Source organism: Rissa tridactyla, chromosome 1 (assembly GCF_028500815.1).
Source record: "Rissa tridactyla isolate bRisTri1 chromosome 1, bRisTri1.patW.cur.20221130, whole genome shotgun sequence".
Lineage (NCBI taxonomy): Eukaryota > Metazoa > Chordata > Aves > Charadriiformes > Laridae > Rissa > Rissa tridactyla.
This window is the reverse complement of record NC_071466.1, coordinates 93087535-93112983: the sequence shown is the minus strand read 5'-3', so window position 1 is coordinate 93112983 and position 25449 is coordinate 93087535. Positions and strand designations below refer to the sequence as shown.

The window sequence follows — 25449 nt, the reverse complement described above, 5'->3', positions numbered from 1 at the left end:
TGTTATCTATGCTTTTTTTTTGATGATCAGTTCTCCTGAACAGTGATAAAACACTAAAAGAGGTGACTTAAAAGTAGCGTGCTAATGAGAATAGGCAGAAACAAAGCTTTTGACTCTGTGTTGGGTATTTTCCTTGGCTAATACAGCACTGTTCTTCTTGGGAATTGAAACATGTCATCTGCACTCTGAATGGATGATGGAACAAAAATCACTCTGCAATAACTGCATTTACTCATTTCGTATGACTTCAGCTGTATTCTTAAGGGTTCTTACTCCCTATCTTAACAAGCAGAGCACTTGAAACAACAAAAAAATAGAGGTTTGGGCTTTCTCAATTTCTGTAATTGCATATAAAGAATTGCAGAATGAATGCTGGCATTTCCAAGGAGAAGAAATAGTACTTGCTTTACATACCACTGATATAAGTATAAACGGTATGAAATGATTGTGTTTAGGCCAAACTTCTGACATAGAAATGTACTCTGTGTCTGTTTCTTTTAAGTGTTCACATCAAAGACACTGAAAACTGCCAATTTCTACCAGATTTACTGGAACAAGATAACTCTTTAAATAAAGATTATGATGTTCCTTGAGTTGTAGCTTTGACAATGATATTATAAAATGTGTCTGTAAGGAAATTAGTAGCTACTTGTAGAGTAGTAGTATTTAATTTCTATCCCCTCTTTAATTGCATTTTACTTTTTTTAAATTACATTCTGTAGTTCAGTTAATTGAAAGACCTGTGAAGTTAATTTCTGGTTCACTGTCTGTCTTGTACAATAAGTCATAAAACAGTGAATATATACTGTCAGGACTGTTGAATTGCTTCTTGGTAATGTAGGTTTTCTTAAGTTTCCACCCATTTATACTGAGTTGGTCTCCTGTCATTGTTCTTCATGAGTAACTTCCATCACTGTCTGCTGTTTAAATATTCCAATATAGACTTTTCAGCAAACATCATAATCATTTTCCACAAAAAAGGTATTTTGCGGAAGCAAAAATAATTTGTACTCAGATTAAGGTGTTTTTGAAAAGCTAGTATCAAGGTTACAAAGTTAAGTACTCAAAATTTTAGAAAATTCTTGAATTAAAGCTGCTGTGGTGGCTTTTGTTTAGGTTGCCTAATTCAGTACAGGATCTGGATAGCACTCACAATGCAAGCAGCAATTCAATACCTCGACTCATACTCCTTGTTTAGTTTATGGCACAGAAAAAAAGATAAAATTACATGGCCTCTTTAAAAGCATTAATTACTTATATAGCCTTGCTTGACAACTTTGTAGATGGTTTAGTTCTCTGAGGCACCCTTGTTTTAGCTTTCTTTTTTTTCTCTCAGATTTCCTAATTCACCACAAATCTTCCCGTTCTTTTCAATAAATGAGGTAGAAGTCCTATACACTCATTTACACCACAAGCCTCTCCTGTGCTGGAAAGCAGTATGTGTCAGAATTAAAGATATTGGTGCAATTATGTTTATTGTATCTGAATTAATGTTCACAGTGAATGTTATTCTGGCATTTCCTAATGTTTAGCTGTTTATCTTTGCAATGCTTATGATATACTCTCATTACAGTGTTTGGAATGTAAATTAAATCACATGGATTTATATTGACACATACTGAATCTTATCGCATAGTTATGTCACTGAAATAAGTATATTTTCACCCCTTCACTAAGCATACTAAAAGTGCTTATACTGGAATTTTGCAATGCCGGACTGTAAAAATATTTTTGTTGGCAAATGAAATCCTAGTATATGCTGATTCAAGAGTCAAGAATGGGATGAGGCATGTGATCCTTTAAGAGCTAGCACTTTAATAATCAGACCTATTCACTTTTATAAAATGGATTTCATGCTTTTGAAATGCATTTCTGTAAAGCTTTTGCAGGTGAGGGAGGGAGAGGTTACTGCTGGTGATAGTAGTAATAGAAGGAATGTAAGTCCCAATCTCACGATGAACAGCACTTAAACAGAACAGTTTATTCAGGAAAGGATTTCTGTGGCAGTGGAAGAGCTGTAGTTCCCTTGTCATAGCACTCAATTTCTCCTTTCCCATGTCAGGTGGGAGAGTAAGTAGTGAGGAACTCATTTTCATTGTCCTCAGTCTTGCATTTAAAAGACTACATCATTTATCTCTAAATACTCCGATCTAGTTTTAGTGCTCTCAGTGAGATTAGTTCATGTGTAAATGTTAACCTCACTTAAATTGCACCTGTGGTGACATTTAAAGGGAATCGATAAATCAATAAAAGCAAAAAATAATTTTGCTGTTCCTACTTGTCACCAAAGCTCTGGAGTTGCAATTACAGCAAAATTGTTGTGCTCAAAGAAGTTAACATTTTAATGCATGCATGCTAATTTGTTGCAGATGCAAGATTGGATCAAACTGTAATTCTGACAGAGGAGTTTGGTGCTAGGTACTCTCTTATTAGTGGCGTAGATGTTGCCTCAGACAACCCTCTCTAATCTGTGGTGGGCGTGTTTTATATATTGTCATTGCTGGAAAGAAATCTCTGGCTCACATCCACATGAATGATTAAGCAGCTACTCATAGTAAGGACCAATATTATATTTATAACATCCCTATCTCCTTCCTGAGTTACTGTGACTATATTGTAAAATGAAGTCAGACTTTGATAGTGTAATGTCTCCAGCTTTTGTTTTTAAGGGCTCTCTGCACTCTCTGCCACTATTGAATTAATAGATTTTGGAACGGTCCTTTGCCTTTTTAGCTCTGGAAGTAGATTTTGCCATAAAATGTTTCCAAAGTGTGTGTTGCTGTGTGTCCGTAATTGACACAAAAATAAAACATATGTATGATTGTGAATTATCATATGACAAGTTGCATTTATCATGCATACCTGATTGCTGTTTTTGCCTAGTTCTCATGGTCTAGTGTCAAGGAGAATCTCTCATGTTCCTGACTTTTGATTTTATTTTTAATGCAGTTTTTAAGATGCTCTTAAAGATAAAAAGTTATTTTACTCCCTGATGCAGAATTTTATCCTCTCTCTCCTGCCCTATCAAAAGGCATTTACACAAAAAGCTGTCCAGAGTTTATATCAGGTAATATTCTGGCCTCCTTTGGTGACAGATACAAAAGAACTTTGCAAGTTTAGAGTACTTATAGCAAAGCTTAAGGAAAATTCTAGAAATGCTCCCCTGACACATCAGAATATAAAATTGTTCTACCTCAGTGTCTGTGGGTGTGCGCAAGTGTGTGTGTGTATGTGTGCACATGCTGCAATTTAATGAGTATTGTTCCCTGTCCCTCTCCTATTGACCCCTGTCCTCTTAGACTCTAGGTAATTAAAGTACCTTTCTTAATAGGCATCCCATTTCCATCACAGCCGGAGTGTGATTCAGACAATATATCTAATTGTGAATTGGACACAAGAATACTAAAAGCATTCCTGAGTGGCATTGGTACGCTGTGCTGTTTTTTGTAGCAGGCAATCAGGGAGCAGTTTAAAAAAGAAATATAGTTTTCATTTTAAGAATTTAGAGATGCCAGCATAGAATTAGCAATGCTTCATCCTTCTTTACAGTCCTTAAAGCAAGGAAGAAACGGGGGTAGAAACAACATTTTCAAGTTTAAATGCTTCTCAGGGTTATCCGAGGACTGATGTAATTCACACTCCAGACTTTCACTTAAGTTTTGTTTAAAAGTAACAGTTTAGCCATTACCAGACAGGACTGCATGCACACAAACTGAAGTTTGTGAGTCCCTGAAGACTCCGAAGACTTTCTTTTTACCTTTTTTTTTTTTTTTTTAAATAGGTGGAAGAATGTGTTCTGCATTTGATATTACAAATTGCAGAGGTTTTATTGGCAAGTGTTTTTTAATACATAATTCACTACTCTATTTTAATTTAAAAAATTAGCATCTCAGGTTCGTGGTGATAAACACCACCACCACCTCTCTACAGTATGTTAAACAAAAAGTCATCTGATGTTCCCTAAAAAGGTGTACAGGCCTGTTGACCAGGGAGCAGGGCAGACCAATGCTCCCTGGGAGCTGGCAGTGGTGGGGACTCCCCACTGAGCTGCAGGACAGGGTCTCACCAGCCAAACTTCCTCCTGCCACCTTCAGCCAAGAAGCAGGGCAGGCCAGGGGGCTGCCCCTTGGTGGGGGTCAGGACAAGTCCTGGTGAGGGGAACCAGAGTCAATCACAGCCCCAGTTGGCTGGGTATGGTCATGGGCATGGGAGTGGGCTAAGGTTGATCCCGGAAGTCAATCTGTGGTCAGGGTCAGGCAACTGTGCTGGCTCTAAGTTAGCTCTGAGCTTCAGCAGCCAAACTCTGAGAAGGAAAGATGCTTTCAAGACTCTGACAGTATGAAGCTCTTTTGCAACCCAACTGGGAAGGATTTTACTTGTTTCTCTCTCCCATCAGTGAAAATTAGTTGCTGTTTCTGCCTTTCTGTTGTGTTTGGTTTTTTTTAAAATTCAGGTAGTCCATCAGATGGAAAATAAAAGGTTATTTTATTTTACATTTATTTACATTAATTTATGTATTATAAATTTAATATATTTTTATTTTCTATTCTAGAAAAAATTAGAAGACTTGAATGCTGACTGGAAGGCAATAAACCACTTAATTCAGCAACTAAAGGAAAAGCCAGCATTAGGAGCGTTTGGCGTTTTATCTTCAGGTGTCTGTAAGTCCTTCAGTCTATACATCTTTTGAAATTAATTACAAATCACACAGTTAAAATTAAAATGGCTGGAGACTGTCTAAATTCATTCTGCATCCTTACAAATTTCAGCTTTAGCCTGTAAACAGGAGGTGTGATAATGTGGCATTCAACTTTTTTTTTATATCATTTCCTTTCTATTTTGTGTAACGTGTCCCAGAAGACAAATTAGATTATGCATTTGATGAAAAGACTGCAGCATGCTTTTCAAATTATTACTTTTTCAAAGTCTTGTTTCTTTATTCTATGAAGAGATGAAATGAGATTTTTACTTTCTACATATATTCATGGAGGAAATACTATGAAGGGAGAAGAATTACTTAAATTAAAAGATGATAATGTTACAGGTAAAGTGGATGTAAATTGGTCACATGAAATTCTGAAATTACTTTTTATGGTAGGGCAATGAACTGAAACTGTTTCAAGACAAAGCTTGTGTATTGATAGAAAAAGTTTTATGACAACAGAGTAAGAGTAATTCTGCAGTTAAACATTGTGATATACATCTCTGGGGGTCTTAGTTCATGAATCCACAACCAGAGACTCGATCTCCATTTAATTTAAATTATTTGGACAATATTTATATTAGATTCTTCTCATATCTCTTTGCACCTGCTGGTTTCCTGCAAGGATTACAAACTCATTTTTATCTCCTTGATAAATGGATTTTATTTCCCACTGCTTTCCTTTGAAATGTACTGATCGATTAAACATGGGTGGAAAAGAAATACATAATGAAAGCACTGGGTTAAATCTGAGTTTCTAAAGTCTCTAAGATTCTTTCTTTGATATTGAACTGTCTCAGTTGCTTGGATGAAGAATGTTACTCACCTGTAGAATTTGGAAAGCTGCTCAGCAGATGTGGGAGCAGAAAGAAATTCCCCCCTCATCCCCTCCCCATCACATTGCCTGTAACTCTGGCTATGATAAAGGTACAGTAGTCACCTGGGATTTGATTACTTGTAGGATATTGATTCCTCTTGCTTTTAACATGTTTTAATTGGTAGCACACAAGAAAAGCTGAAATTGGAGAATTCTCTACCTTCTACTCTCTAGGACAGCAAAGTGGAAAAGTCTTTTTACAGACAAGTAAATAATTACACCATATAGACAGAATCCAGAACATTCAATACCAGACAACAGTCCAACTTCTGTCAGAATAACATATATCAATTCAAGCAAAGCAGATGTCTTGCTTATGACATGTTGAATCTTACTAAATAGGGACGATCATTTAATTTTAGTCATTTAGAACCGCTGAAGTTCCAGTGGCAAACATTTCCATTTTCTAAAAAGGGGTAAATACCCCTAGTATTTTTTAAAACTTGTACTACAGCAGTATCTTTGCTTTACAGAATTTTGTTCTAAGGCATGCTATAGAAATTCATTTAATGACATGAGGGAACCGAAGGAGATGCATAATCATTTTTTGCTGTGCTGGGTCACTAAACTTGCCATGTCAGTTTTGTACGTCAGCAGGTTATGTCAGATTCCAGGAGGAGGGAATGTTGGCGAGTTGTATATTTGCTGTTACAAAGGAAATGGTAATAATGGAACAAGAGAGAGAAGACAGAGTAGTAGTGCAATAGTTTACTATGCTAACTCATCTTTAGCTGAAGAATTGCAAAATTACTAATTTACCTTAATTCAAGATGTAGGCTCTGACTATTAACATTTCTGGGACTCAGCAGATGGAATTATACATGCAGAAATGAAAGCGCTGGTGTTCTATAAAGGATTAAGCAGGAAGTAAGATTGATTTCCTTTCTTTTGCCAAGAGTACTTAAAATTTGAACCTGTACTTGTAGCACTAATTCATAATTTTTCTTTATTTGAGTCAGTTTACTGCAATCACATCATTATAGATGTATCGCCACAGAACTGTAGAGTTCAGAAGGGACCTGGGGAGACTTCTATTGCTCTTGCTCAAAGCACAGTCAATTAACACAGGTTGCTCAGGGCCATTTCCAGTCAGGTTTTGAATATCTCCAAGGATGAAGACTCCATAACCTCTCCAGGCAACCTGTTCCAGTGTTTAACCACTCTCATAATAAAAAAAAAAATGTTTCTTCCTCTATTTAAATAGAATTTCTAGTATTTCAGTTTTTGCATAGTGCCTCTCATCCCATCACCAAGCATCACTGAAGAGAGTCTGGCTCTATATTCTTTACTCCGCCAATCAGATATTTATACAGATGAATGTGATCTCCCTGAGCCTTCACTTTTCCAGGCTGAGACAGCAGGTTTCTGCGAAGAGAGTGGTATGTGTTACTAAAGTATTTTTGTGTTTAGTTAAAAAACAAATATTTTGGAAGGACTCTGTGAAGCAATGGCATTATGTCCTGTTGATAATTATTCACCTTCCGACTCTATAGGGACTTTTGTGGGCATCAGAATTTAATAATGTTGATGTCTGTGTTTGAGACCAGGGAATGAAGATGTAATTGGCTAACCTCTACTGCCCTGTCAGGTACCACTTGGTCTAGTCAGGCTACAAGATCTCAGCCAGAGGGTCTTACTAAATATACCATCTGGTGGCTGTGATAGAGGTAAAGGACCCTGTTTATAATTATTTCTAGGTCTGTGCATTATAGTTTCTTCAGCAGCAGAAGCACTAAAAAAAAAAGTCCTTAATATCCCACCAGTCCAGTGTGCCCTCAGGCATAATGAACAAGAACTACTTTTCCAGCTCGGAAAATGTACTTAGCTGAAGGGTATGTCTAAAACCTTAGCAAAGATTGACTTCCAAGACAAGATGATTCAGGAAGAAAATCACAACTTGCTATCTGTACTTGACATGGTAACATGAAATTCTGTGAATGTCTCTATCCAAATACCTTGATGCATTGCTTAGCCAGCAGTTTGAAAACATTTTAAGCAGAGAGAAATGCATTTTTGGAATGTGCTTTCACAAGAGGGACAGATTTTAATATTATTGTTAGCATTCATATGACTTGTTTCGTACTGAAGTGCTACCCCACTGTATTTGCTTAATAGGTTAGGTAAAGTTATATAGGGCTTTGTAAACCCGTGTGAATACATTGTGGAGTAGGAGGCATTCCTGACGTTGGTCCTAAGGAAGATGTTTTCCATTATTTGCCTTCATTCAAGTAAGATGTTAAGGGAAAACTTTGGCCCCTTTCATTTAGAGTTGTACTTGAAAATACAATTTCTTAAAAAGGATATGTGCTTATTTTCAGTCATGCTATACTTGAAGTTAGTGAAACTTTAAAAGTAACTGTGAATTAATATGGTTGAAAATACTTTGTCAACTAATTTTACATTTTGCATGTACAGCTAATAAAGCTGTGAGCAGTACATTATATTGGTACTCTTACAGTTTGTTTAACTTATTCAGTGAACAGTAGTTTGTGTACAATCAATTTCATTCTCTCCCTGAATTTTTATGCAAGTTTTGGTCTTTTTGTATGAAATGCCTACTCAAGTGAAACAGAAAAATGCATGACTGTGAAATGAAGAAAAAGTAGAGTGAGAGTTAGTGTCAATCACAATGGTGAAATTACTTTTGAAATTAAGTAGAATTTGTCCCTTTAAACTTTACAAGTTATCAGTCTTATTTTGCAGCATTGTTTGTAGCAAGTCTAAAAAAAAGATGAAGAAAAAAAAGAATTGCCTTTGTTTTACAAATTGTAGTAGAGTTAGAGATGCATTTGGCAGAAAGGCTTTATGTGTACTATTCGTTGCTGTATATTTAACACAGAGAATTTGAAGAAGGCTAATACTGTGTCACCAGAACTGATAACACTACCCATCAGCTTTAGGTATCTTTCTTCGACTGCATACAGACAAAGTTGTTCTGCGCTTTCAGTATTATTTGCTTCAGTAGTAGGAGTTGGAGACTGCAAACATGGAGCCACAGTCTGGGCTTCCATGTACAGGGGAAGAAGGTTTTTCAGGATTTAGAATGTGTAAGGAGAACGGGAGAGGAGTGATATATCAAGCTGTGTCCATTAGAAGCAAGTTGCAACATGAGAATCGTGAGCTGCAGCAACTCACCAGCTGATTTAACCAAAACAGAACTCATCACTTATTAGCCCGTATATTCAGTTGGGGTGTAGAAAAACATTCACAGCAGTCACCTCCAGATTTTACAGTACCTTGAGTTTTGGGGTTTGAATTGGAAGAATGGCATTTGTGAATCTGGGGAAACTAGTGACAACAGGATTTCATTTGCTCTGTCTTTGATATTTTAGTTGGAGTGCATCCTAAGGTGTGTCTCCTTCTGCTTGGGAAAGTTTAGTTTGCCTCTTATTTCTCCATGAAACAAGTCCCCACCTGGACTAGGCATGCTGCTTTGTTCTAGGCTTATGAGATCTTACAAAATAGTTCATTTAAAAAAATCACTAATGTGACTGAGTATATGAACCACTGTGGCTTAATACAGCTGAAATTCTCATATGCACTGTTTGGAATATAATATAACATAAGAAACACATACTGGTGCTACTAAAAATATTCAGTTCCTGAGACTGTAGCTTTTTGAGGAAAATTAGCAGCAAACAAAAGCATGTATGTGAAAATACATACCTTGATGAAATGAAATGAAGTTTTAAGCTAAAATCCAGTGACGTCAGAAACTGAAAGTGCTTCTGTAGTGCTAGTGTCTGTATTTTATGTATCTGGAATTTTATTTTCATATTAAATGCATAGTTGAGTGATCTATTATTCTATACTGATTAGTTCTAAGATAGAGATGTACAGATTGGGCATAGCATTATCCTACATTATGAAGACTGCCCTGTTAAATCTCTGATACAATATTTGGTTTAATATTTTCAGTGGGGATGAAGGAGTCTTTATTTTTGCAACTACAACTGTTGAAATGTATTCATTCCATGGATTTCAGAACTGGATCATGTAATGTCCAACTGTCCCTTCAAAAACAAACAAGCCATTTGTTTTTAACAGATATTAAAGAGACAATGACAAAAATGTAAGAAACAAAATGACAACAACTAGCTTTGGGCAAAAATGCACAATAGATAGTATTTTCTTTTTTGTAGTATTTCATAGCTAATGTGCTCTGAAGCAGTCATTGTTTATATATTATGCACAGTGCTTGAGTGAACACATATGCTGTAGCTCAGAACTGTTTCTTAGAATTTGCAAATGCTAGTCTTAAAAGTCTTTGTGCACTTCATTATGTGCACCTGAAAAGATAACAATATGTGTATTCAGAGGGTAAATAAAAAACAAATGTACAAATCGGATATTAGAGTGTCTGTATTGTTTATAGCAGCTGGCATAGTATAATTGAGACCAAGAATACTCAAAGTAATTCCTTGGGGAAGACTGAACAATCTAGGAACGTGTGCATCTACAGTGTTTTCAATACGAATGCAAACATGTGTTGATATTTTAAAAATATATTGTACATAACATTCGGCATTTAAAAGAACTGTGCTATCAGCTATTAAATTGCTTGTGTGCGGGACATGGTAGGTATTTAATTTTGCAGAACCATTCTCCACAGAGTCAAACAGCTAAAAATCCATAGCGTGCATCTGTTGTGACAAGTAGTTCTACAATTAGAAGGCAATGCTACTGCCAGTAGTCCGTTTTAGTTAACGTTAGTTTTAGGACACCAGTAAAGAAGACTGCTCACATGAGAGCTGTAATAGAGGTAAATATTATTTCCAATAATGCCCATGTCCAGAATTGTATAATTTCTGATACTTGTGCACGTAGAATCTAAAGGAAATGTCTATTTTTAATATTATTTATAATTCAGTTTGTCTTCGAAAAGTTTTACTGAAACGAAATGCAAGAGAGAAAATGAACAGGGAACAACGCAGTAGAGAAGTATCAGAAAGAATATCTTGAATTCTTGAATCAGTGGAGAGCAATAAAAGTAGGCTCTTCCTCAAGTCGACTGGGCTAACAAAGGCTGCCTGCTCTCGTATAAAGTGGAATAGTAAAGGAATAGATTGTTGTCTTTACCTTTTCTTTTGGTTGCTTTTGGATGAAGGAATAAATAATGGCTTATAGAAATAATTTTAATTTTCTTGTGTTTGAGTCAATGTACTTAACAGGCTTCTGTGGTAAAGCCAACCTGAGTTGGCTCTGTTATGTGTACATTGCCATCTAGCTAGTTTCCCCATTGTGTTCAGGAAAGGAGTTGCCTGATTATTCCATCTGATTTTCATTAAGAAGCTTTTTCTCTTTTAACACGTGCCACATCTAACAAATAGCAATATGGCACAAAACTGAATCTGTTACCATTTGATTGGAGATTTTTCAAGGTCAGGACCCAGTTTCACAAGAAGTTCTATTTTTCAATACAGCTGACATCAGACACAAGCTGGAGACAAACTTGTCTAATAAAGCTTTCAGATTCAATTTTCTCTGTGCATATAGCTTCAGGAATCTCTGGAGGTCATTCACAGCATGAGCTGCAACACCAACAGGGAGAAGTAATGAAAAGAGTCTAGATAAAAAGCTGACACTATGCCTTCAGAGCTGCGTGAATAAAAACATAATAAGCAAATTTATAAACGCGAATCTGTATGATTCTCAGAATTTCTATCTTGATCTTTATAGCATATCTTGATGTGAGGATTTGTTTCTGGATTATCTGACAGATGAAAAATATATGCAAAATATACCTAAGCCACAAAAGCCTGCTTTAAATGAAAAAAAAGAGAAGGTTATAACTTTACATTTAACATCCTATTTTAGGGGTCTTGCAGTAGATTACTCTTTGCAAGTATGTGTAATAAACAGGTCTGACAGTGCAGTTTACAAAGGAAATGTAGAGTTTTACTTTGATTTTTCAGTTGATTAAATAAAACTCACTATGGGTTACTGCTCAGAATTTTTATTACACCTATGATGAAATGTAAATCAGAAAGTGAAAATAGGAGTTGGCTGCTTTGCTGTTATTTAAGACAATACAGAATCTAGGTCTACTTTCTCTATGCTATAACAAGTTGTTGAAAGTGCAGCTGTCAAGATTTATGATGTAAATAAGATTAATGTTATCATCAGTCTTTCAAAGGATTGCATTCACCTATTCCATTTTTAAAATACGATCTGGTTATTTTCTTCCGAGGAGCAGGCTTTGCAGCTTGTTTTCTTTCATTTAATCTCTTGATCAATAGTTAGTAGCAGCAGGTTATACAGGGTTCATTTTGATTAAGTCTCATGAAATGTAAATGATAGCATACTGTAGAATTCATCAGACTGTTATTGATAACCTATACCAGGTGAGAGCACAGAACTAAGTTATAGTTATAGTTGGGTCTTTTTTACATGGCTCAGGAAAGAATTAAGTTAATGTTTATTTTTCTCTAGAACTATATTCAGCACACACTGCAGAATCCAATGTTAGTAATTTTCAAGAAATGTGGCAAAACCACAATTTCATCATTTTTAAAACACAGACAGAATGAAGACTTTGAATTACTTCATTCTGGAAGATATGGAAAAAGGGATTCTCATTAGAGTTCCTAGCAAAAAAGCATCGGTAATAAAATGGTAGTTTATGCTCTTTTTCAGTTTTTCTACCTCAGTTTCTAGCTTTACATCACACATTTTTTTCCCATGCTTTAAACCCACTCTGTCTCTCTCCTTTTTTTTGGTTACAGTAACCTGAATTACTATAATATCTGACTATCCAGAGAGCATGGGCTTGCAAATAGCAGTAATCTCCCTTTTCAGTTTCCTTTTATATAGTAATTAGGTCTATTGGCAACTACATTATGTGAAAATCTTTTTAATTTGCTAGAATAATAGAAAGTGATAGGTCTTTCTGCACATAGTCCTCTTGACCTGTGTGCTGTTCTTTGTTGGCTTGTCTTTTTAAAAGAGCAGAGCAAGCTAGCTTTCCCTTTTAAAGGAGCAGTGCTCAGTGCCATCCTGGTCATACCCTACCGAGAAATGCAATGGCTCTTTGACATCCTTCCGAATGTTTCTGTGGCGACTGGAGCTGCCACAGAGTTAGGTCTGCTCTATAGAGAAACAGCCAACCAAAGAGTGTGAGCAAGTGCGATCACAAATCATGAGCAGAGTGGAGGCCGCAGAGGTTGAAGAACAAAGCTCATAATTGTTGCTAACGTTTCTGTTCTAGTCAGAGGACACGAGACAAAAGACAGACAGACCCGTTACTTAAACTATAGAAGGCTAAAATGAGGAAAAGATGGTGAATGAAAACCTTCTCTACTACTCCAGCTAGAAAATTCTTCAGTCTTGCTGTTTATATAAAGCTTGTGACTAAATATCAGACTGCTGTCTTTGCTTGTATCAGTGTGGAGTAGCAGGGAACATAGTGATGGAGATACGCAGGTAGAGATTTGCATTACTGATATTTCCTTCAACAATAGATCAGTGGTCAGATGACGAGTTCCCAAAGGCAATTTTTCTTAAGGCCAAATTAAAATAGCTGGAAGAGCAATAGAGGTTAGTTTGACCTGAAAAATAGAACATTATGTGTTTTCATAAGAAATCTTGACAGGTGTTTCACAAAGGAGTATGAGGCAAGGTATTTTAACATTTCTGATGAAAGAACAAGCTTCTTGCAGTGATTTGAGGAATTACTTCATCAAAAACAAAGTAGGATGATAATGCTGCCTTCTCTACCTTTGAACAGCTGTTTTTAATTCTGCAGAACTTTTCTCTCTTATGCTTAGAGAATAAGGGTGCACTTGGAAATTTTTACATGAATACTATAATCCTGTTAAATTAGCTAATAACTGAACTCTGATTATTTCAGAGCTTCTTCATACCTATTCTGGGTTTTGTTTTGGTTGTTTTTTGGTTGGTTTTTTGTTTGTTTGTTTGTTTTTTAACTACATGGTACCTAAAACTCCACTGGCTCTTTGATATTCTTAAGTGATCACTCTATATCTGTGTACAATTTTTTACACCTTTTTCTTCAGAGTTTCCCTTGGCTAGGAGAGCAGTTTGTGCCTGTTAAATCCATTTGTAGATCTTACAAAATTAGAAGAGGTAATTTTCATGAGGCTCTAAAAATTGGAGCTGCTGGCAATATATGTTTTTTTCTTTTATCAAAGAGCTAACTGCCAAAATTCTGCTACATGCCAATAGCGGTACACTGGAAGTGTAAATTGTTGTTATACAGATTGACGTCCAATTGAAAGCTGCATACTAAATCATGGAACTTGTTACTTTTACTGACAAAAGAAATACTGAGAGGTGCTTGCATCATTTGTGACAGATGTTGTCACAACGTTTTTTATAAGGCAAGTATGTGACAGAATTTGATGGAACACCATGAGAGCTGTATAACAAAACATTCATTTTCATGAAACCCTTTTGTAACAACTGCAACAACTGCTTACTCAAAAAGACTCCTATCCTTTGGGGAAAAAAAATGCTTTCTGTAGGGGTAAAATAATACTGCATTTAAAAAACAACAACAGGAAAAAAGTCTGTTTTAAAAAAAATAATGTTTGACTCCTTGAACTGAAACTCTCAGTCTGCCCAGAAGTTATTTTGTGTGTTTCTAGATATTAGAAAACTTAATTAGGGATCTGCATTTCTGTTCCCCAAAAGACTGACTCTCTTGGTGTAATGCATTCTTAAGTTTTCCTTTCAAAGTTCTCATGGAAAAGGTTAAAATGTTTATAAAAAAAGGTAGATCTTTATTTCATGATTGATTAAGAAAAAAGCCCATGCATCATCTTGAAACATGAAAACTAATATGCATTGAATGCTCTGAACTGCTTTCTTCATTGTCAAATGTAAAACTCTTTATCAGAGATTAAAGTCTTTGTATCAGGCCACTATGAATGAATGTTTATAGCAATTTAATCAAAAGTTTATATTTACTTTCTGAAGAAAATAAGACTTGTCCAAAATTTCTATGTGATCGTCCACACAGTAAATATACAAATCATGTAATACACAGTATGTCTTCAGCTTATTTTGTGCAAACTAGTGTATGCGGTCTGAGGTTCTGTAACCTCTCTGGCCAGACATGAAATATTCCACATGGAAGATTACACCAATTAAGAAACTAGAACTAGCAGAAGGGTATTTGAGTCACATCCATAATAAGAAAAAATAATTTTTAGCTATTTTAATTGAAACAGCCTGAATTCCCTACTTAAAGAAGTTTTTCTTCTTTGCCTTTTAAAACTCATATGTCATGAGACCCTAAGGGAAGACTCAAGTGACAACAGAGGATACAGACCACAGCCAAGCCAGAAAGAAATTGTTTCTCTATAGTGGGTTTTCTGGCAGTTCATATCACAATTAAGAAATTAGACAATATTGTTTGGGGAGGGGGGGAAACAAACACAATAATTTCTGATTATTTTTCCTTTTGTTAAAGTAAGACAGAGATATTAGCCTTAACATACTTTCAGTTTATATTGTACCAGTATCTCATCACTTGAATCAGCTTCTACATTTGTAAAAAAAAACAAACACTAGTGGTATCAAAAAATGATTATTTTTGCTGCAGCAGAAATATTGGTGACAATATTGCAGATACTTGTTCAGCTAATCTTTAAATTACTGAACAGAAAAGAGTAGCAAACACAAGCATGTTTGCATGAACAAGAAAGGTTATCTCTAGAAGAGGGAGATTTTAAAATATTAACCATTAAATTGAAAGTACTGGGTCTTGGGTTTTGTTTGGTTTGTGGATTGTTTTGGGTTGGTTTTTTTACCTTCCATCTGGACTATTTTTAAAGCATTATCTCAATATTGTAATGAGTATCCAGTGATGACACCATAATTTCAGAATATTGTTTTCACCTAACTTTTTAAGTATATATTGATAGTTAAATTAGCCTTGGTATTGTAATCAGTGATACTGCTATAAATTGAACCTAGAACTACCATGTAGCTAGTATATGAAAGGTTCTTGTGATACCTTTTTTTAGTTTCATCGTCTGCTTAATTCTTATACTCACTAAAAGAGATCCATTTATATACCCTAGCTGTTTGCTTTTCAGTTTTTAGTGGGCCTATCAATCATGTTGAACTTTGCCTAAGACAGCTTCACAGGGAATATCATGACATGCTATATTTCTAAAAGGAGACTGAACTTTGAAGCAGTTTATCTTTCAAAAAGGTTTGAATAGAACAATAGGTCCAAGCAGAGCAAGAGTTATTAATGCGACATCAGTTTACAGATAGATTACAGTCTTCATTTGGTTTTATAATACTTGTGCCTGCTTGAGTCCTAGTCTAATGAGGATAGGATACTGCAGACTTAAAGCTTTTTCCACCACATGTACAGCAGTCAGTTGAATGTTTACATACATTGTGCCAGGATTAGTTCTGTGTATTATCTTCAATCTTAGATGCTTCATTCCCAAAGTATTCCCAGTCCTCACATTATTTCCAGTTTGGCTTTTAGTGATTGTTTGGAAGTGAGAGTATAGCTTTAAAGGACTGCAGAATGGTCGAGGTTGGAAGGCACCTCTGGAGGTCATGTGGCCCAACCCCCCTGCTCAGGCAGGGTGACCTAGGGGAGGCTGCCCTGGATGATGTCCAGGCTGCTTTTGAGTGTCTCCAAGGAGGGATACTCCACAACCTCTTTGAGCAACCTGTGCCAGGGCTCAGCTACCCTCACAGTCAAAAAGCATTTTCTGATATTCAGAGGGAACCTCCTGTGTTTCAGTTTGTGCACAGTGCGTCTTGTCTTGTCACAGAGCGCCACTGGAAAGAGCCTGGCTCCATCTTCTTTGTACCCTCCCTTCAGATGTTTATAGACATTGATGAGAACTCCCCTGAGTCTTCTCTTTTCTGGACTGAACAGTCCCTGCCCTCTCAGGCTTTCCTCATGTGAGAGCTGCTTCAGTTCCTTAGTCATCTTTGTGGCCCTTCAGTGGGCTGTCTGCAGTAGCTCTATAGCTGTCTTGTGCTGGGGAGCCCAGAACTGAACACAGTATTCCAGGTGCTGAGTAGAGGGGAAGGATCACCTCTTTCCACCTGTTGGCAACATTTCTCCTAATGCAGCCAGTCCTCCCAGCTTTGTGTCATCTGCAATCTTGCTGAGGGTACACTCAGTACCGTCATTCAGATCCTTAGGGAAGATGTTAAATAAGATGGGACACAGTATTGACCCCTGGGGAACACCTCTGACCTCCAACTAGACTTCATGCTCCTAATCACCACCCTGTGGGCCTAGTGATTCAGACAGTTTGCAATCCAGCTTGCTGTGTGCCCATCCAGCCCATACTTCTTCAACTTTTCTACTAGAATCTTATGGGAGACAATGTTGAAAGCCTTACTGAAATCAAGGCAGACAATATCTACTGTTCTACCCGCATCTGCCAAGACATCTGTTTCATTGTAGAAGGTGATGAGTTTGGTCAAGCATAACTTCCCCTTGGTGAATCTATGCTGATTATTTCCGATCACTTTTTTTGTGTTTCATGAACCTGTAAATGGTTCCCAGGATTAGTTACTCCGTCACTTTCCCAGGGTTCAAGGTGAGGCTGACTGGCTTGTGGGTCCCTGGGTCCTCCATATTGTCCTTCGAGAAGATAAAAGTGATACTTGCTTTCCTCCAGTCTTTGGGTACTTCTCCCAGTCACCATGATCCATCAAAATTTATAGAAAGTGGCCTTGCAATGACATCTGCCAGCTCCCCCAGCGCTCATAGATGCATCCCATCAGGGCCCATGGACTTATGAATGCCCAGTTTGCTGAAGTATTCTCCGATCCGATTCTTTTCCACAAAGGGTAAGTTTTTAAAACTCTTAACTTCTGTACATGGAAATTACCTTGAACTATCTCCTATGATGGCAGTATTCTCATCAAATAAATTGTTAACATTACACTTTTAAGTATCTTGCATACAGAGAAAGTATTTGCAGAAGCTCTTCTTAACAAAAGGTCATAATTTTAACTTTTTGTTATGCAGTGCTAAGTTAACTTCACGTTAATGTTATTTACGTTATGATGCATACAAGCCTACTTAGATGATTTATATAACTGAAATTCTTAAGTGTTTGTTAGAGTCTACCTATTTTTTCTGACAGACAGTGACATATGTTCTTATTCGCATTGCAATCCAGTGTTTGTGAAAGCAAGAGCTTTTCTTTACACTGAGTGAAAGACATATCTAAACGTTTTTCTGTTGTGTTTGGAGAAATTTGGAAAAATGCATTGTACCATAAACAGCTTAGTCACGCTTCTACATATGAAAAGGAGGACAGCAAGAAAATTCTACCAGATCTCTCCTATGACAGAGAAAGATAAGCCTGAGAAAGCTGACACTTAACTTCCTACTATAAATTTAAAGTTATGATGCTATTTATTAAGCTAATAATAGTAACATATTAGAAACCGTAACTTTGATGGTTATTTTTCAAATATAGCAGAACACATTCACTTGTAAGTGTTTTTCTTTTCTCCTAACAATTTTTAACCTTGACTTTCCATTTTATTTTGAATCTCTAAGAACTATGGGGTCTTTAGTTTTGGTCCATCTCTTGATCCCACTGCACAGACTGTTTTAGATCTAAACTGTAACTAATAATCCTGTAAACTGTCATCATCTTTTTTTTTTAAGATGTATTAATCTAAATTATATATAATCCATAATGACTCGTTAGGAATCATTAAGACCTTCTTGAATATAAAGGAAGTTTCAGGCACTTAACTTGTTTTTTAAATTGATGACAATAGGACATAATGTGAATGTTCCCTAAGTGTTCATGAAATCAAGTACTAACTGTTACCCGTTTATACTCTATAAAAATTACTATCTATGAAATATCCATGATGCAGTTACTAAGTCATTTTTTCCAGGAATTGTTTTTCCTAAGTATTCAAGGCTAAGACAATCAGACACTGGTAAATCTCACATTGGTGTTTTATTCAAACAGAAAAAGACTCACTTTGAAACATACTTTTTTGTCTTTAAAACTTAAGAAAATGTTAGCTTAGAGATACAATGCTCTAAGGATGCATATTTTCCATATTTAGAGCCGTGGGTGGAATTTTGTTGGCAATAATTTTTTGATCAACATGAAAACTTTATTCTGAGTTCAGATCACCACAAAACCCCCATCCTTGCTTTCACATTTCATAGTTGGGTTTTGGATTCTCTGTAATGAATTGCTATTATTTGTTTTAGTTAATATCAGAGCTGCATTGCCCACTTTTATTCTATTACTTTTCTTTCAGAACTCCTTTGTGACCCAGAACACCTGGCAGGTAGCTGTAGCCCCCTGTGCAAGAACTGTTATTGGCAGTGAAGCACCTCGCATGGCAGGATTGTACTGCATGGGAGAACTTAATGTACTCTTAACTTTATTTCCTTAACTTTCAAGGGTAGAGAGAGATGAGACTATTCATTTATCACTGGGACAAGTCTAAGGAATAAATCAGTCTCAGAACTGTCTTCCCAGATCTCTCTCAGGAAAGTCTGCTTGGAGTTTAAGAATATGAGCATGGATGCTCGAACCCTGAAGTAATCAGTTGCACTGACACAGCATAAGAAAAAAATCAAAGGAAAATATACGTTTTGGTCAGTGATAGATCTTCATCTGTGTGCTATTGTGGAGTCTAGTTGTTCCCAATCAAGTTCACAAGGCTAAAGTGTTGTTAAGATGAAACTGAGGCTTCCCCTGAAATAAGCAAAGCCTGCCTGGTGTGCCAGGCAAATCAGTGAACTGCTGGTTTACCCATGGAGGGAATGCTCATTTGGTTTATCGCTAGAGAAGGCAATGTTGCTTGTGTTAAAATAACAAATTCATTGAGTAGTGTTGTCTGTGCATATGCCACAGAGTACGGATATTCTTTCTCTATTTTCCCTAGAGTGAGTAAAACTCAGATGGATTTCCTTGACTAAAACAGAAATGAAGTTTAGCGAGTGTATGCTACTGTTATTCATTGTATAAAGAATTTAAGGTTGGTGTGAGCCTTAATTGGTACTGCTAACTATGGAACTAAATCCCCAAGCTAGACATGCAAATTGAATTAAAACCTGCATCCAGTTCCAATGTTATTTCTTCTTTGTCAAAAAGCTTTGACCTGGTAGATAGAGTTACCTGACATAATTAAAACTCCAACACTACTTAAAACATTCAGAAGGATGGTCAGAAACGTTCTTGTGAACTGAGTCCATTCTGCTTAAGGACGTTGTCTTGAAAGGAGGTGTTGGAAGAGGTTTGAAGCTTTTGAGAGTGTTGTTATTCTTCCTGTCTATTCTGTTCCTGTTCAGTACCTAAATAAGGAGTTTAATTTGTTCTGAGTTGTCAGATTGACCATCTCTTGAAACACAGCACTGAAATAGGCAGAATAAAAGAAGGGGCGGGGGGGGGAAAGTGCTTTCCTGCAGTTGGCTTCATTCTGCTTTTCTTATTTCTGCATTTAATATCTGAATTTCAATTTCACGACATGTTCCTATTATTCTCAGACACCCTGAGTCTACTTACAGAAGCTCTGTAGAATGCCAGTTGAGAAAGTTTTTCTTCAAGTACTGCTGAGAATAGAAATTACCTCTGAGATAAGACAACATCTGTTAACCTATGTGAATGCCAGACTAAGCAACTGTTTTTCTGTTGTCTAAGAATCTCTGAAGTCACAGAGGAAATACAAGGCCTTTACATGAACTTTAGGCCAGATGGATGTCCATCCCTTGGTAAAGACTGGAAGTCAACACTTACACATACTTTTCACGCTTAACGGCCTTGGTAAAGTTCTGGAATGGAACACTTGTCTATGTTTTTCAGTAATTGCATGTGTCTTGACCATGATATGGAATACCTCACTGCAAATAGTGAGGTTCTGAATCAGGTTGTTCTGAATCACTTTGACCTACAGTACTAGGGAGTTCATGTGAGGAGAGGGTGAATTGAGATGGCATTTCGGAATTGTTACAGGAAACCGTGACTGATCTGTGGAGTTGAATTCCTATCCAGGGGTGAGACAATATAGACAATTCTGTGAATTTATGTCGTTGGTATATAATTTTCTCTAGATGTCAGACAGATTTTTAATATCCAGCTTGGAGACAGGAAGACATAAAACCACATCAAGCACAGAAAGCTTTTAAGGACAAAGTTAAAACAAAATGTTTTGAAATCTGTAGAAAACTATGCTATATTTTGTTTTCATTATTTATTTCTAGTTGAAGCTGATTCTTGCTCATTAGTTTGTTCTTTAGGAAATTAAATGACCTGAAGGGTCATCAGGGACCGACATGCTCAAAGACTTCTCTGTCATTTTTTCCTGCTACTGAACAAAGATGAAAAATAAAATAGCCATCTGATTGTAAACATTAAAAGAGTATAGCCAAGGCATTCCCATTAAATCCAATTACTATATTGACAGAAAAACACTGTGTATAATTCAGAGGATATTAATGATTATTCTGTGACTCTTTCTGAATTCACCATACTTTCTGAAGAGAGCAATGAAGACAGAGAAAGTGATGATTAATATTTTCTCAGCGATTTTTCTGGGAGTTATTTCAGACCACTGAAGTTTGTAAGCTCTAAGTGCCAACTCAGTTAAACTAAGTAACTACACATTTTTTTATTGTTGACATTCTTTTCTAACTTCAATGTACATCAGCAAGTGAACAAAATAGGATATGAATCTATGAATAAAATAGTTCTTGTTTGTACATATATAAAAAGTAACTTTATTCTAAGTTCCTTTTGTCTTAAAAGAACATTATGTAGTTTGCTTCCTTATTGCCCTGCAAATCTTAATACAGTATTCCCCCTTCCTTGCTATTCCTGCTTGATGTGGCTTTGTTTTAAAAGTTACCTTTATTTGATGGCCCGGATTAGTCAACTGTGTGGGCCCCATCCATTTTTTTGAGCTATTCGTGATCTGCCACTCTGTGGAAGAAGTTGATTTTTCCTCCCCTTTTCTCCTCCCTGCAGCAGTAGATGTCAAACTCACTCCTTCACCTGCTGACAGCCAAAGGAAAGCTATGATGTATTCCTACTTTGAGGAGAGGGATTGGAGAGATGATGGCTGCTACTGCCAAACTGTGAAGGTGCAGCACCTAATAACGTTGTGCTGCTCTCTAGACAGCACAGGAGGAAACTTTGGGGTGCTAAGCACAATTCACTATTTAAACACCTGTTTCCCATCTCCTTCAAAACAGGGAGTGAGGGCTGGGTGGAGGGGGCATGAATCCAAATATTCAGACTTTGAACTGTGAGTTAGAACTTGTTGCTCTAGATATTACCTTAGAGAGCTGAGTCATCTCCTAAAGGCCATAAATTCAGCCAGTTGTGTCCATTAGTGAATGATAGGTTCAGTACATTGCTTTGTGATCACTGAATACCCTCCGTGTTATCTTGGGCTAACAGCTATGAGCAAAGTGGAATATAAGAATTGAAAAGTACCGGTAAAAACTCTCCTACATCAGGAGTCACGTGGGATAACTAATCACAGCATCACATAGTGATTCAGGTTGGAAGAGACCTCTGGAGGTCATGTGGCCCAGCCCCATGGCGGGGAGGACCTAGAGGAGGCTCACCAGGTTCATCATGTCCAGGCGGCTTTTGAGTATCTCCAAGGAGGGATACTCCACAACTTCTTCGGGCAACCTGTGCCAGGTCTCAGCCACCCTCACAGTCAAAAAGCGTTTCCTGATATTCAGAGGGAACCTCCTGTGTTTCAGTTTATGCACAGTGCGTCTTGTCACGGAGAACCAATGGAAGGAGCCTAGCTCCATCTTCTTTGTACCGTCCCTTCAGATATTTATAGACGTTGATGAGAACTCCCCTGAGTCTTCTCTTTTCTGGACTGAACAGTCCCTGCCCTCTCAGGCTTTCCTCATGTGAGAGCTGCTTCAGTTCCTTAGTCATCTTTGTGGCCCTTCAGTGGGCTGTCTGCAGTAGCTCTATAGCTGTCTTGTGCTGGGGAGCCCAGAACTGAACACAGTATTCCAGGTGTGGCCTCACCAGTACTGAGGTAGAGCTGATCTCTGTTTCATTTGCATTATTTAGATAAAAAGAAATAGAAAAGGGCAGAAGATACCTGGAGTAATTTCAAAGAGATGAAAGAAAACTCAATGAGTACAGATTAGCATTATTAATTACTCACGTCTGTGTGTAAAAATATGAAAAATGAAATAAAAGGGTGAAAGAGATCCTTTAGAGTTATCTGTTTTGCTTTTGATATTAAAACCTGCTAATCTTTAACTGTACAAGATACTCTGTTATAGCAAACAGTGTGATGTTACAAAAAGCCCCTTACAAACTTCTTTCCATGTTAGAAAAAGATATATCTATTTTCTCATCCATTTGTGTGATTTTAATTAAAAACTTGCTGTGTTAGAACAGCCTTTTACAATAATTAATTTACTTCATAGTTATCCACGGGTATGTGATAGTAGAGTAAGGAAAAGTACAAGGATTGCACTTCAGAAATGCAATAATTATATGGATGGGTGGATAAATATGTTTAATTGCAGCGTATGTCATTAAAAATCATCATTTGCAGGAGTCACTTTTGGTATAATATTCCATTTATTCAGGCTAGATAAATAATGTGTATGTTAGTTGATTTGGTAAATGGTTTGCAATCATACAGTTTTTTTAATGCTGACAGCATCTTACGGTGCTTTTACAGTGACATTCATTTAGATGCTTGTGCACAGCTTTTTCTCTTTCTGCAGTGCTGAAGAGGGTCACTGATTCCCCAGTGAAGTAACTTAAAACCTTTCTCATTAGTGAAAAATAGCTGCTAAATTCCTTGGCAAGATCAGTTAATGTTACTGATTGTTTTAATGTTTCAAGTGGTTTTATGGCCAAACTGTTGAACCCTCACCTGCTACTTCAGTTTTCAGAATTCAGAGAGAGTTTGCTGAAACAGCATGAATGCCAACAGGGAAAGCCATCGAACTCTCAGAAGTACAAGAAAGCAAAAAAACCCTTACTGTGCATGGAGTAACCCTGTTTTTTGGTTTTTGGTTTCTTTTTTTTCCTATTAAAAGACAAGCTACCCCACAGGAAGAGTGCAGGAAACAGGTTTTCTCTACTTTGTAAAAAGACTAGGAAAAATGCAAACAAATATCTGGATCCTTTAGAAATTTAGCTTTGGTTTTCAATAACCGTATTTTGCAGTTCAATGTTAGAAAATGCAGGGCACACGCCATACAGCTTTCAGCTTTCCTGGTTTAGCTATTGGGTTGTTTAGGCAGTTGATTCACATAGACATTCTGTAGCAACTCTAAAGAGCAGGTGTTTAGACTCTTTTCTTGTGTTTTAGCACCTCAGTGAAGCAATGCTATGTGTTCTTGGGTTTTCCCTATTTTAGTCTTTTTCTTGTTTGGCTGGACTTTTTAGAAAATGAGAAAAAAATGACCAAATACAAGTCAATGTAGCTTCATCTGCCATAATATTGTGCATAATGAATTGCTTTTGCATGATGAAATGGAGGGCAAAAGTAGCCCAACAGTTTATAGCCATCAATTTGTAAATAACAAAAATCAAGAAGTAAAAATCAGTCTTGAAATTCTGAATTATTGCATGTTATGTGTCTCTTTGTCCAATGGTAGCTCTCTGTGGCACCTCACATCATTTTTGACTGCAGAGAAAGATGCTATGCTTTGGTATTGGGTACTCCCTCAATCCAAGCAATAAATGAACAGATTCTTTAAACACAGATAGCAGAGCAAAGAAAGGACAGAAAGGAGAAGATCTCTCCATTTTCTCCAAATCAAAGGAAAAAATTCCACAAATATCCAAATAACAGCACATAGTATTTTCAAGTTATGAGGAGGAAAAATCAAGAATCATCCAAGGCTGAATTTCTTGTTCTGTGAATTCCCACATTTGTCACAGAGTCTACGGGAAATACCTGGTGGTAACAGTGAGAAGACTGTTGGCGAGACAAATTCACAGCTGCAGAGTGACTGGAGACTATGGAGGAAACTTGTTTCTAGATACATGGTCATGCTGTGATACACAGGCTATTCCAACCAACTTTTTTTTTCAATCTGCCTCTAGCCTCGGCAGAGCTGATCACGCTACTAGATTTTGGAAGATGACTCGTGTATAGCACTACTTCAGTGACCTTGAATGGGAGGTTCTTATTACACTGAGATCTTTGCTAGTGTCACTAGGTTGCACTGGTCTTTTTAGGGTTAAATTTGAATATGCTGAAAATGCTGAATGTTAAGCATACGCTATAATAGAAACACTGTGGAAAAATTAATATATTCTTTTAGTTTTAATTTTCATATTTCCAGTAGACATAACATCAAGAAATGAGCTTATGTGTTACCCTTTCTACTGCATAAATTCTGTTACTGAAATAAACATTTATCATAGTTCATTTATTCAGTAATTTTAGCATTTTTTTCTTTCAGTAACTTCTGGTGAAACTGTTGCTGTGGATACACAAACCAGGGTAACCAAGGAAACCACCACCTTCAAACCAGAAATGCCATCTTCTGTGCTTTTGGAGGTTCCAGCCTTGGCTGACTTCAATAAGGCATGGGCAGAACTCACTGACTGGCTTTCTCGACTGGATCGAGAGATAAAATCTCAGAGAGTGATAGTAGGTGACCTTGATGATATCAACGACATGATCATCAAACAAAAGGTATGAGAAACACTGATTTTTCGAGTTGAAAGCCTCATCATCTTTATTCTGTATTAAATCATTTTAACAAGGAACACAGGAGAGATGATAGGCTGCAATACATGCAGTTGTTACTTAAGCTACTTTATTCCATAAACAAAATTATTGGATTAAATGTTAAGATAATTAAGGAAAATAAAAAAGTAATTAATAATTTCTCTGTTATTTAAGACAGATCTCTTTATCTTTCTAT

At 36.7% G+C, this 25449-nt stretch overlaps 1 protein-coding gene across 11 annotated transcripts in view; it reads left to right on the top strand.

Annotated features, from left to right (window-relative positions):
• DMD (dystrophin) overlaps positions 1–25449 on the top strand; it is a 1301546-nt gene that overhangs the window by 922899 nt on the left and 353198 nt on the right. For all 11 annotated transcript variants that reach the window (XM_054189211.1, XM_054189212.1, XM_054189209.1 and 8 more), the window contains 2 exons: positions 4553–4661; positions 24982–25217. In XM_054189211.1, the coding sequence (XP_054045186.1) occupies positions 4553–4661; positions 24982–25217 (345 nt within the window). The remainder of the gene's footprint in view (positions 1–4552; positions 4662–24981; positions 25218–25449) is intronic.